Here is a 12,552-nt window from a genome sequence, read left to right as displayed (position 1 = left end):
GTGTGGGGGTTGCAGGCCGAGGGCAGGGCAGCCTTGCTGCCCAGAACAAGTGGCGGAGGAGCCCCCTCTTCTCTCCCAAAGGCCCCTGAGCCACAGCCCTGTCGGGAAGCCTGGCAAGAGGTTAGCGTGCAGGGAGATCTACGTGAGGCCTCTACAGGTGGCCGTGGTTGGGGTGTACGGTAGGTTCACCTGAACGCAGGTGCCCCCCTGCACTGCAGATAGGGGCCAACAGACTCCCGGGGTCAGAGGTGTGACCCATTGTGCCAGATGGCAGAGTCCTATCACCTGGGTGCCCCCACGATGGTCACACACCAGGAAAGCCCACCCCAGGCCCCCCACGCACAGCTGCAGGCTGAGGCTGCAGGGCCACCTGCTCCACCGAGAACCCTGAGAGCAGGACAGACAACCAGGGGCAAGCAGGCCCCGCACAGCACGGCGGCCACGGGGGTGCATGGGTGGGAAGCGAGGCCCTGCGGGGTGCAGCCCCAGCACGCGGCCAGGCAGGCATGGGATCCCGGACCGGGGCGCGCGGGACCGGGAGAGGGGGCTGCTGATGCTTGCAGGGGCCTGCACGCCTGGCCGAGGGGGTGACAGGGACGCAGGGCCAGTCGGGGCTGGAGCCACGCTGGCCCAGTGGGGGAGGGGACCCCATGACCGACCATGGACTTCTCAGGGCACTTACCTTCGCATTGGCTGTGTGTTGTAAAAAAGTGGAAATAAAAGTGGGCGGTATTTTCTTTGTAACCAGAGACGCTTTTTCACCAGAGGAAAAAACGCCTGAAAACAGAAGAGACGAAGGGGAGGGCGGGGCCCGCTGGCTGCGGGGCTGGAGCTGCTGGCTGTCCAGCCAGGGGGCTGCCGGAGGCGGGCCAGGCCCTCCGGGGGACCCTCGCCCGTGGGTGGCGGGCCAGGAAGGGACCGGATGGCGGCGGCGGCACCTGAGAGTACGGTCCTTCCTCGCGGGCAGCTCTGGAACTCGGGGCTGGGTGGAGGCCGGCTCTGCAGAAGTAACCGGTAACCCCGGGCCAGCCTGCAGGCGCGCCCCTATTCCCCCGGGGTGGGGCGCCCGGGAAGCAAACCTCGGCCTCCAAAGCCGCACGACGAAATGAGCACAACTGGCACCTTCTCTAAGTCGTGTTCCATGAAAGACCAACGAAGAAAACTATAAAAAGGTCGTTTATTATGCCTTTCGTGGGGTGGGATATCAGTGCCCTTCAAAATCCTACTGTTCAAGTACAAATGATTATATTTACAAAGTATTTACAACTTCGGTCTTCTTCTTTCATTACTTTAAAACACAACAGCTACCTGGCTACAACAGTTAAACGAGACCATCAGGACGCAGGAGGGATGCCTCGCCAGGCCCCGCCTCCAGGGGGCGCTGCGAGCCGCCGGCCGTCGTCAGGGGGCAAGCCTCTCGCCGGGAGAACGGCTCCAGCCGGACCGAGTCCTGCTGCCTCTGCTCAGACGGCCGCCCCCACCCCCTGCCGGCCCAGGCGCGTCCCTCGTGGGGCGGGCTCGCGGGCAGCGCAGCGCAGGCTCTCGCAGCAGCCAGGGTCGGAGGCCTGCGCAGCCGCCTCGGAGCTTCACGCCGACCGACTCCTCCGCACGGAGAGCCTGGCCTCGGAAAGGGCATTCCGGAGGGAGGGCTCCCCCTGAGCGACTGCACTGCAGGTCCGTGGCGACACCTGGGCGTCACTGAGCCAAGGGGCCCCAGAAAACTCCTTCCCGTTCCACACTGCGCGTCACAGAGACGCCGAGGGAACACCTCCCCTGCGGTGGCGAGCGGGCTGCAGCCGCGCAGCCGTCTCCAGGGGGCCTGGCGAGGCTCCTCGGGCCTGCTGGGCGTCTCGTCGCTGCAAGAGGGGCCGCCGACAGCCCGTGCCGGACGAGAGGGGCGCACACGGGACGGAGGGCAGGAAGCCGCCAGGCTGTGCCGGGCCGGAACCGGAGGCTGGGTTAACGGTTCTGTTTTCCTGCGTTCAGTGAACTGAAGTGTCGAGCCCCCTCTGTTTTCTCAGCACTTGACTTCTGCTTTTCTCCGGACTCCTCACCAAGAACTCAAACTTGAGGTGTGCCCGCCAGCTTCAGGGGAGTCGCGTGCCGCTGTCCACGCAGCTGAGGGGGGACCAGCACGGCGGCGAGACCGCCCCCCGGCCCTCCGAGCGGTGCGGCCCTCTGGGCCCTGACCCTCCGAGACAGGAGCCCCCCGACCTGCAGGAGCTGCTTCGGGCGCTGAGTCCGTGCAAACCCCCGCAGAAGCTGGGGGTGCTGCGGGGTGCTGGGCGGGGTCCCGGCCGGCCCGGCTGCTCTCTGGACGGGAGCTGGGTCGCAGCGCGCCCCTTCCTCACGGGCCGGGGCCCCGTTACCAGGGGCCTCTGGGGCGTCGGCGCTGGGCGGCTCCCTCCCCGCTGCGACAGGCCCCGCTTCCGAGAGCAGGAAGGAGCGGCGCTGGCTCTCGGCCGAGATGACTGACCCCAGGGGCCTCTCTCCTCGCGGGACCGCGGCGCGTGTCCAGCTGGGCACCGAGAACCACGCAGAGGTGGACGCTGTCAACACTGCACTTCGGCTTCAGGACGTCCCTTGACGGCTCGCCGTGTGCTCCGCGTGGCCCGGTGACACGCGGACGCCGGGCACTGGCAGCCTCCGGAGGCACTCGCGCCCAGCCCTGCTGCTCTGGGGCAGCGGCCAGAGGGCAGTGGCCGAGGACACACCGCCACCGCGGCCCCGCCAGCCGGTCTCCCGCAGAAGAGGCGGTGGTCCTCGAGGGCCACCGTGGGCAGTGAGGGCTCCGCCAGCTCGCCGCAGCTCTGCAGGCACTGAACCGCTCGCGGCGCTGTCCCGAGGTCCAGCGGTCAGCGCAGCCCGTGGGCTCCGGCCAGGCGGCGGAGTGCTCGGTGGCCCGCCCTGCGGCTGCCTGCTTCCCCAGCTAGGGGCACGGGGGCTTGGTGGGCGTCTTTAACCGGACGGCAGGGACCCTCATTTGTAGTTTGGGCTGCTGGTTTGGGCTGTCGGCGCCGGCTGGCACCTGGGTGGGGTTGGGGACCCCAGGGGCCTGCAGCTGGGCTGCCGCAGTCGTCACGACCTGCTGCTGCATGAGCTTCTGCTGCACCACCTGTGCGGTCGCGGTCACCGCGGGGATCATCTGCACCTGCTGCCCGGTGGCCGTCGCCTGGGTGAGGGTCACCGTCTGGGGGGACGCCTGAGCAAAACACAGAACACAGGTCCCGTGACACGGCAGAGGCCACCTGCTGGGGGTGGGGGGGCCCGGAGACCTCGTCAGCACGGGTTCTTCCGTGACGTGTGAGAGCTGCCTGACACGCCGAGCACGACCTCCAGGGCCACCAGGCTGGGGAGGGGGCAGAACAGCTGCTGCCCTCGGGCCGAAGCCGAGGCCTCTGGGGAGAAGGGGAGAAGGCGAGAGCGGGGGCCGGGGTGGCGGTGGGGGGCGTCCAGCCGCCCCTCGGACCGCGCAGGCCTGGGCGTGCGCTCTGGGAGCCAGGGGCCCGCGCGGCTGAAACCCGCGCTGTTGGGGGGTCCCCACGGACACGGGCTGGGAGTGCACGTGGGTGGGGGGTGGACTTCGCTGCACACAGATTTCCAACTGCTCGGGGGTGGGCACCCCTCAACCCTGCGTGTTCGAGGGTCGGCTGCTCCTGGTTTCCTGAAGCCCACGCGCCCGTGCGGCTCGGACAACAGAAACGCCTGCGGCACCGCTGCTCCGCGGCCCCGCTCCACAGCGGCCCACGCGGCGGTGCAGGCCTGTCAGGAGCTGCGTGCTGCCCGCCCCCGCTGCCCGCGCCCCCAGTCTCCCTTTGGCCGGCAGGACAGCCCAGCACAACCGTGGGAGCTCCGGCCCCAGCACCTCGCCCCTTTGGTACGTGGGGTACGGAGCGGGTTCGTCTCCTTCTGCAGCATGAGCCTCTGAAGTGATGGTCTAGTGGTTAGCACCCTCCTTCCTTCCTCTGGGAGAAACCAGGACTCTCAGCCCGGGACACGTGAAGGACGCCCGGGCGGCCGTGTGCACCTACCTGCTGGGACGCAGAGGCGACCTGCGGGATGCCAGCCACCGGGGTCTGCTGCTGCACAACCGAAGGGAGTTTTGCCACCTTTGACGGAACAGAGAAAGCCAAGTGCAGGGTTCAGAAGAACGCAGGCACAGAGGGAGACCTCCCCGCCTTGCTCTCCTCAGCTCCCAGTGCAGAGACTCGGAGGCCAGATGGCAGGGGAGAGGCGTTCTCCGGCGGCACCCCCCCAGGTGGCTGGCGGGGCCTGCACGCCGGGTCCTGGCCGCTGTCCGGCTCCGCGTCCCCTGGGACCCGACACTGACTTCTGGTCTCAGACGGCACAGAGCCAAGCGTCTCCTTTTACTGAAAACTGCGAGTTTATATGCGCAAATTAAACTGAGGGTGGAGTGAAACACTTGAGCACTTCCGAGAGATCCCAAGAGAGCCTCTTCTGCAAGTGTGGGCAGCGCCGCAGGAAGGAGCCCCGCAGGTGCTGTGGGGGGGTCGCCTCGGCCACGCCCGAGTGCCGCCTCCCGCGTATGGGGAAGCCCCTCCCCGCCTGGGGCGGCCAGGGCCGGGGGGTGCTGGCCGGAGGAGCCAGACGGGGCCCGGAGGGCAGCAGCTGTAGGCCCTCGCGCCCCTGGGCCCCCGGGGCACTGGCTGGGGATGTCGGCGATGAGACGAAAACGAGTCTCCAGGACACTTCCGGAGGAAATGTGAGTGAGGTCACGTGACGGACTCGTGCCTGACCGAGTTGCAAGCGAACGCCAGTGCTCGGGACACAAGCCGAGGCGGAAGGCGTCCACCGGCGCGTCGCGACTCGACACGCGGGCCCGCACCCGGCACCCGTGGAGGCGGGAAGAACCCCGACCGGGCCCTGCGGGGCGGTGGAGTCTGAGCTGCGGGGGGCGGGGGGGGGGCGGTGGTCGGAGGCTGGCTCAGCTGGCGAGTGCGGGGCCAGGCTGAGACGCTGCGGACAGAACTAGGGCGATGCCTCGCACACGTCGGAACCCTCGCGGAGAGAAAGAGATGCCCGGTTCCAGAGCCTTAGTGAAGCCGGGACCCCGCGGGGGGAGCAGAGGCGAGCGGCAGCAGCTGCCCTGAGCACAGGTGCTGAGTGGGGGGCCTCGCGCTGCTGCTCCCGGCCCCCCACGGGGGGCTGACGAGAGGCCACGTCCAGACTCACTCTCAGGAGGGCCGCATGCCCCGCCCGGTGTGCCCCACCGCCACCACAAGGCGAGTGGCAGCCCCCCCTCCCCGCCCCCACTGCTGACGGGCGGGGACTGGGGGCGGGACAGAGCCCAAACGCGCCTGCCTGCGGGTGAGGCCCGAGGCCAGCAGAACAGAGCCGCCGCCCGGGGCTGGAGGAGAGTCCAGGTGGGCGCAGGTGGGGCTGAGGTGCCCGTGAGGTTTTGGGGGCCTGTCCCACGGCCGCTGGGGTCAAGACTCTGGAGCGGGGAGGCCACTGGCTGCAGGCTGGACCCCGGAGGCGCCCACATGGAGCCGACGCGAAGCCTCCGCCCCTGGGAGCTCACGGGACGGAGCGCGGGCGGGTGCGACACCCAGACCGAGCCCCACGCCATGAGGCGCACACACCACTGGCGACCACAGAAGGGGTTCCCGGCTCCGGGGAAGGCCGATTCGAAGAGGGGTCACGTGACGGTGACAGGGCTGTGCGTCTCCGACCGCGCACCTCGGACGTGGCCCTGTGGCCTCGCCAGCTCAGCACAGCCCCAGAAAGGGGAAGGAGGGAGACAGGACGTGGCCCCGGCCCAGCGCCCCCGCAGACTGCGAGCTGCCCTCCCAGGCCGCCCGCCTCTCGGGCTCACACTCCGTCGGCTCCGGAGGCGACTGCTGACCCCCGGGGGCGCCACTGCCGCTCGGTCTCAGCGCCCGGGCGCAGGCGCCGCACACCTGCACCGCACACCGCACAGCCAGCGAGGGCCGCGGGTGGGGGGGCCAGCCCCCTGCGGGGAAGCGCAGGGCCCGGACGCTCTCTGAACTCCCCTCACAGTGCCCGCCCACCTTCCCTGCCTGCGGCCTGCGTGCTGGCCGCCGCGCTCCTGGGCGCCTGCGGGGCCTGCCACCGGCCCTGGCGCTGGCTCACGCTCACCTGGATCTGCGTCTGCACCTGCTGCGTCCCTGCCAGTTTCTGAGCCTGGGAGATGGGGGTGGTGAGGAACTGGGTTTTAAGGGCGGGCTGGGCGGCATAGGCGACCTTCTGGGGCGGGCCCTGCGCGGCGACCTGCTGCGCGGCGATCTGCGGAGAGAGACACCACCGGGGTCGGAGCCGCCGGGCCCTGCGCTGTGGGCGCCGATGCCTCCCCCACCTGCAGCGCGACCCCCCCCCCCCCCCCCCGGTGCGGCCTGCTCTCCGCCCACCCTGCCGCACCCCACCGGTGCGCCCGGCCTCCGCGTCACCGGCTTCCTCTCCCAAAGCCCCCTCACGTTCGGGGCCAGGGGTCATCTTTACGTGCCCATCGCGTGAGTGAACCCGACCCCAACGTAGGGAACACACACGTGCAACTCCTAAACCTAACCCTGAGAACCCGGCATGCACGCTCGAGACCAGCACGAGGAGCAGCGAGCGAGCCGGCGTGTGTGACCTCTGCACACCGACTCGGGCTCCAGCGCCCTCCCCAGGACCCTCTCTCGAGCTGCCCCCTGAAGGCCGGCACCAGCGGGCTGCTCACACGGCTCGCAGAGCCTCGGCCACGCACGAGCACTTTCCAGCGCCTCCGCAGCGCTCTCCCCGCTGACGCTGACACTCGGGCCCGCAGGGCCGCACTCTGGCCCAAGCCCTCCTGTGTCCCTTTGGGACGCAGGCTCAGTGGACGTGGTCACTCAGGCCCCACTGCCGGCCTCTTTGTCCCGGTGTCACCCGGCGCCAGCCAACCACCCTGCACTGCTCCCGCGAGGCCGACCCACAGGGCCGCTGACCAGGCCCGGGAGGGGCCGAGAGGCATCTCCTTCCCTGAACTGCCCACCACAGGGGAGAAGGCCCCACCCTCCGGAGGAGGACGCCAGCGCAGCGCCCGCACAGCACATGCCCGTGTGCCAGCCTGCCGAGGAGGACCTCACTGGGGACCGGGGTCAGTTCAGAGCTGCCCCTCCCCGGACTCTGAGCCCCTGGGACACCGAGAGACCTCCCTCATGCCACACACACAGGACAGGTTCGCGCCTACCGGTCTGCTTTGCGCTCTGGCGGCCCAGGCGGTCCCCTTCTTCGAGCTACGCCTGCTTCCCCAGACCCTCTGGCCCCTCACCAGCCCACAGCCCACACGCCCTCACTGCTCCCCACGTGCCCTCCACGAATGCAGCTCCCTGCCCCACAACGCCCTCCCTCCGGGCCTGGGAGCAGCACCCACCCCCAGGCCTCGGGCGTGTGGGTGCCGGGCAGCGAGGCAGGGCCCATTCAGAACCCTCTGGTCCTCCGCACACCCTGGGCCTGGTCTGGGCCCGACTCAGCACGAGGATGGGACGACCCAAGACCCTCGCCCGCGCAAGAACCCAGTACCTTCTGCTGGACGGCAGCTGGGCCCGGGGCGGCCTGCGGCTGGATGGCCTTCTGCTGCTGTGCGGCCTGCTGCTTCAGCTTCAGCAGCTGCTGCACGTGCACGGGCTGGGCCACGACGGTCTGTCCTGCCGGCACCGTCGGGGGGGTGAGTCACGTGCCAAGTCTCACGGCTGCTCCCTGCACGTCCCCCGGTCCCGGGGTGGTTCGCACTGCCTGCCCTCTACAGGAAGCTGCACCCCGAGCACACGGAGCCCTCTCCCCCATGCGCACGCTGGCCCTGGGCCCCTGGGACACGCGGATGCAGCAGTCATCGCCAACCGTGGCCACCCCACGGCACAGCCACGGACCACTGAGATGCCGCAGCACACTAAAGGCGTGTTTTCTGCTGACCCGACGGACGGGTGTAGTTCTGACTCGTTTACACTGGGTGGCCACTGTGTTGGCTGCTGCCTGCTTATGCGACCCCTGCGGGGGAAGAGGTCAGTGCCCCTGCCTGCCTGCCTGCCAGTGGGGTGGCGCAGGTCCCAGCAGCTCGGGCGGTGCACCGGCTGAAAACCACGGAGGCAGAGGGACGAGAGGCACCGCCTGTCCGTGGTTGAACTGAGGGTCAAAGTGCGCACTGGAGGGGCTGCGGCATTCCCAAACGGGCGTCCGACGGAGGAGCCCCGAGATGGAGGAGCCAGCAGGGCTCCTCCCGCCCGGGGAGGCTGGGCAGCCCCGGGCAGGCCCCAGCGGGCGTGAGCAGGCACCTGCGGCCTTCTGCGGCTGTCCGATGGCCACGCTGATCCCGGCGACGTTCATGGGCAAGGTCGTGACGCCCGGCGAGGAGACCACGGCCGCGGGCACGGACACCACCGGAGGCTTCGCCAGGGCCACCTGCGCCGGCGGGGGCGCCTGGGCCTGCATCTGGCCTTGGGCCTGCAGCTGCGACGTGGGGACGCGTGTCTGGCGCAGGGGAAAGAAAGGGGCTGGGACCTCAGCGCGCCGGGGGTCCGCACACACCCACCTCCCCACAAGTGGTCAAGCGGCGAGACGCGGACAGGGCTCCCAAGGGTGGACGGTGGCGGCCAGCCAAAGGCAGGCGTCTCACTGGAGGCCGCCCCACGCAGCTCAGCCTGTCACCCCCAAACGCTGGGGACGGGGTCTGACAGGGCCCGCAAGCAGACCGGTCACGCAGCACTCCGGCGGCCTGTGCGGAGCCGGAGCTGCGGGCGAGCAGCCCGCGGGGGACTTACGAGCCGTGCCACCTGCAGGTTGGCCACGGTGGTGCCCGTGAGCAGGGCTCCGGGCCTGGAGGCCGTGACGGCGGTGAGCTGGGGGCTCTGCTGCTGCGCGGGCGGCGAGGGCTGCACCTGTGCGGGGGGCGGCGGGGGGCCCGGCGGGGCCTGTGGCGGGGGGGCCTGCGGGGGCAGCTGCAATTTCTGCTTCTGCATCTTGATCAGGTGCTCCTAGAACCCGGAAAGAGCAGGTCTCCGTCAGCGTGGACGGTGTCCACACCGTTGTGGTTTCCTGTCCGCGTCCGACGGAGCCACCGGCTGCAGCCACGTGGGCTGCGGGCCGCCCCGCGGGGCCCTCCGCCGGCTCCCAAACACTCTGCGCCAGAAGTCAGCATGTCCTGGGGGACCTAGAGACGGCGATGCTGACCGTTCAACGAATTCACAGCAAAATGCCCAGGGTGTCACCTCTCACAAACCAGTTGATTCAAATCTGTTGCACCGTCAGAACATTCAGGTCTTAAAATCTTGGTTCCTCCTTAAACTTTGAAACGTTAAGATACGCATTAACTCTCAATCACTTACTTGGTCCGACCAACTGCAAATAAAGATTTCATTAATGAACTTCGTGTCTTTAAGTCAAAAGATTACAATGTCACAACAGCTCAAATGTATTATCACGGGAAAAAGTCTTTAAGAGAAAACTCAGCACGTTCTCCCCAGCTACCCCCGAGAATGAAGGGGGTGCCGGGGCGGAAGAGAGGGGGGCAGGGGTGCGAGGGCGCTGGCACCCGGCTGGGGGGGTGGGGGGAGCAGGACGGCAGAGCAGGGGCCGCCTGGCCTGGGGGGCCCACCCCACTGACAGCCTCTGTGGGCCTGCCGCTCCCGGGCACCACGGGGCAGAGCTCCCTGCGGCGACGGCCTGCTCTGGAGCCGAGGCGTCTGTGCCGAGACCACAGCCACCTGTGGCCACCGCGCCCTGCGGCTGTGGCTGGAGTGACTCAGGAAACAAACGCCCCCTCCGGTCGTGCTTCGTCTCCCTGGCGTGTGTCCCGGTGCCTCGAGGAGGACAGCCCGGCCGGGTCCTCCCTGGGGCAGCCCGTCGATGGGCTGGAATTCCTTCTGCGCCTTCTCTGGCCACTGCCCGTGCCCAGTGTGCGTGCTTCCCTTCACGCTGAATGTGTCTGCACACGTCAGCACAGGCGTGCAGACGGCACAACCAGGACGCCGCCCTCATGCGGCGCCTGTGAGCAGTGATGGGCCTGGGAACCTGCCCGGCCCTGGCCTGGGGACACTCCCGCACTTCCCAGCACGTCCTCCGGGCGGGGCTGGGGCCTGGGAAAGCAGGCGGGGAGATCGCCGGGAGCTGGGGCCGAGGCCTCCAGGGTGCTCAGCGATGTGAACAGTGTTTTCAAAGACGACACCAACCAACACCCCGGACTCCGGTGGCGTCTGCAGGACGCGCCTCGAGGGACAGGGCACATGTGGCCGTGCCCAGACCGAGCGCTGCCCGCCGTGTCCCAGGGTGCTCACCGGCGTCAGCTTGCTGACGGCTTTGATCTGTGCGGGTGACTGGGCCTGGCCCTGGAGCTGCGGGACCTGCGCCTGGGAGGGCGGCGGCGGCGGGGGCGGCTGCTGCTGCCGGAGGAGCTGGAAGTGCGCGGGCGTGAGGGTCTTCCCTGGGAGCTGCACCCCTGTGGCTGCAGAGGTGGTTTCGTCAGGGCGCACGCGGACGCCGGTCTTCTCCCCCCCCGGGGCTGACTGAGGCCTGCCCTCCAGGGCGGGGCACCCCAGGAAACCAAGCCCCCGTACTTGCCTTGGGACACCTGGGTCACCAGAGACCGGGTCGGGGTCTGCACCGCAGTCAGGCTGGTCGTGACCACGGCCGAGGCCGTCACAGAGGTGACCGCCCTGACGCCCTGCGTCGGCGCCAGGGACACCAGGTCAGAAGTGGCCGGGGAGCCGACGGCTCGAGGCTGGGTGTGCACCACTTGGGCAGGCGCCGAGCCCCCGGAGGTCTGGAAAGGCAAGGCGAGGAGGACCTGTGAGTGACTCTGAAACACCCTCACGGCCTTCCTCCGTCACTGGACGGAAAGGACACCCGGCTCTGAGCCCCAAGGAGCAGAGAACCCGCGGGAGACCTTGCTGGCCCCGGGTGCACGCCGTGAGCAGCAGAGCAGGTCACTCGGCCACACTGCTCGGGGCCTGGCGCCAGCCCCCCAGGGCCCCCCCAGCCCAGCGCCGCCCCGTGCCACTGTCCCCACGCCCCAGACCTGCCGAGGCCTGACCACCCTCCGCACGCCAGTGTCGGCCCCCAGAACAGGCGGTTCGAGGCACTGACTCTGCATCAGCGTCGCCCCCAGGCAGGCACGGAAGCCACCGTGTGCACCCCCTTCCTGTGCTCAGGGCTCTCAGGCACCCACCCCCCCCTCCGTCTGGCCGCCTGCCACCCCCCCGCGCTGCCCCCGGACGGCATCCTCCGACCTGCCGCCTGCGTCACCGGTTCCCTCTCCGCTGTGTCCGCGGGCAGTGAGGCGACCGGGCTGTCTTTTCCCAGCACTAAAAACCGTTTTTTTTTCACTCCTAGCAGTTCTCTGTGTCCTTTTAAATAGTTCCCTGGTCTTCAGACACACCCTCAAGGTTCCTTCACTTCCTTAACTCAGCAGGCACAACCGTTTCATAGCCTACACTCAGCAGCCCCGCCATCTCAAGTCCAGAGGGCCTGCCCGCTCTCGGCTGCCTGCTCCCGCCTCCGCAGGGAGCCCCCGCCGTCTGCAGCTGCCGTGCACCTCCACCGAGCTGCCGCACCCGCAGCCCCAGGGCGCGCGTCTGCAAGGGGTGCTGGGAAAGCACTCCGTGGATGAACCATGGCACCTCCCGGGACATCCCGCCCGGAAACAGCTTGTTGTTCCCGTTGCTCCTGATCACGGGCGAAGCCGCTGTGCAGTCGCGGTCGGGTTTCTGTGCAGACGCTTCCCTCGGGGGAAACCAAGAAGCGGAGCTGCCAGGTTGTCGGACAGACGCAGGCTCGCTCCCACGAGAACCAGCCCGAGTCCGTTCCACAGTCACTGGGAGACGCCAGCTGCCCTGCCCATCGGCAGCACGCGACGCCGCCGGGCCCAGGGGCTTCGTCTCAAGGCCGCGCTCACGGGGGCGCGCCGGCGTGTCCCCGTGTCCTGTGGGCACGGCCCCAGCGAGCGCGCGGCACACTTGTCTCCCGCGTGCCTTCTTCAGTGACGCGGCTACCTCCTGGGCGCCTTGGAAAGTCGTTCTCTCCGTGACTGCAGAGTCCCCGCGCTGTCTGGGTACCAGTCCTCCACCTGCTACGTCCTGCAAACGTGTTCCCGGGGCGGCAGTTCACCATTTTTGATGAGGCCAAGCCACTCACTTGTCTTCGGCAGCCCACGGGCTGTGGCTCCCTAAGAAACGTCTGCCTGAGCCACGGAGGCGGGGACGGTCTCAGCGTCGCCTCCCGGACGTGTGGGGTGGGGCGTTCGCCTTCTGGTCGGTGAGCCTCTGAGCGGGCCTTCCCGCGGGCGGTGGGAGCCACGGGCCACAGCCGGCCGGCAAGCCCGCCCGCCCTCCGAGCCCCCTCGGCACTCCGGGTGGACGGCGGCTGTGCGCGAAGGTCTCCTCCTGGCCTCCGTCCCGCCGCAGGGACCTGCGTGTCCACCCTCTGCCGGCACCACACCGTCCGATGGCTGTGGCCGCGTCTGTGTGTGCTCACGGCTCAGGAGGGACGTCGTTCCACTCGCCACAGCACAGCTGACCCTGAGCAACCCCTTCCCATTCAGGCCGCTGCCTCTGGGCCCCT

The 12,552-nt window shown here is 69.1% G+C and overlaps 1 protein-coding gene across 13 annotated transcripts in view; it reads right to left on the bottom strand.

The window, feature by feature from the left end:
- Positions 1 to 1,158: 1,158 nt before the first annotated feature.
- The window catches only part of EP400 (E1A binding protein p400), a 77,103-nt gene continuing 65,709 nt past the window's right edge, over positions 1,159 to 12,552 (bottom strand). For all 13 annotated transcript variants that reach the window (XM_045844843.1, XM_045844848.1, XM_045844913.1 and 10 more), the window contains 8 exons: positions 10,555 to 10,756; positions 10,272 to 10,438; positions 8,760 to 8,972; positions 8,274 to 8,469; positions 7,525 to 7,649; positions 6,121 to 6,267; positions 4,032 to 4,109; positions 1,159 to 3,202 (listed from right to left, as the gene is read on the bottom strand). In XM_045844843.1, coding sequence (XP_045700799.1) covers positions 2,930 to 3,202; positions 4,032 to 4,109; positions 6,121 to 6,267; positions 7,525 to 7,649; positions 8,274 to 8,469; positions 8,760 to 8,972; positions 10,272 to 10,438; positions 10,555 to 10,756 — 1,401 coding nt within the window. In that variant the 3' untranslated portion in view covers positions 1,159 to 2,929. The remainder of the gene's footprint in view (positions 3,203 to 4,031; positions 4,110 to 6,120; positions 6,268 to 7,524; positions 7,650 to 8,273; positions 8,470 to 8,759; positions 8,973 to 10,271; positions 10,439 to 10,554; positions 10,757 to 12,552) is intronic.

Source organism: Phyllostomus hastatus, unplaced genomic scaffold (genome assembly GCF_019186645.2).
Source record: "Phyllostomus hastatus isolate PE091 unplaced genomic scaffold, TTU_PhHast_1.1 phas_contig_1162, whole genome shotgun sequence".
Taxonomy (NCBI): domain Eukaryota; kingdom Metazoa; phylum Chordata; class Mammalia; order Chiroptera; family Phyllostomidae; genus Phyllostomus; species Phyllostomus hastatus.
This window is presented reverse-complemented; position numbering and strand designations above follow the sequence as displayed.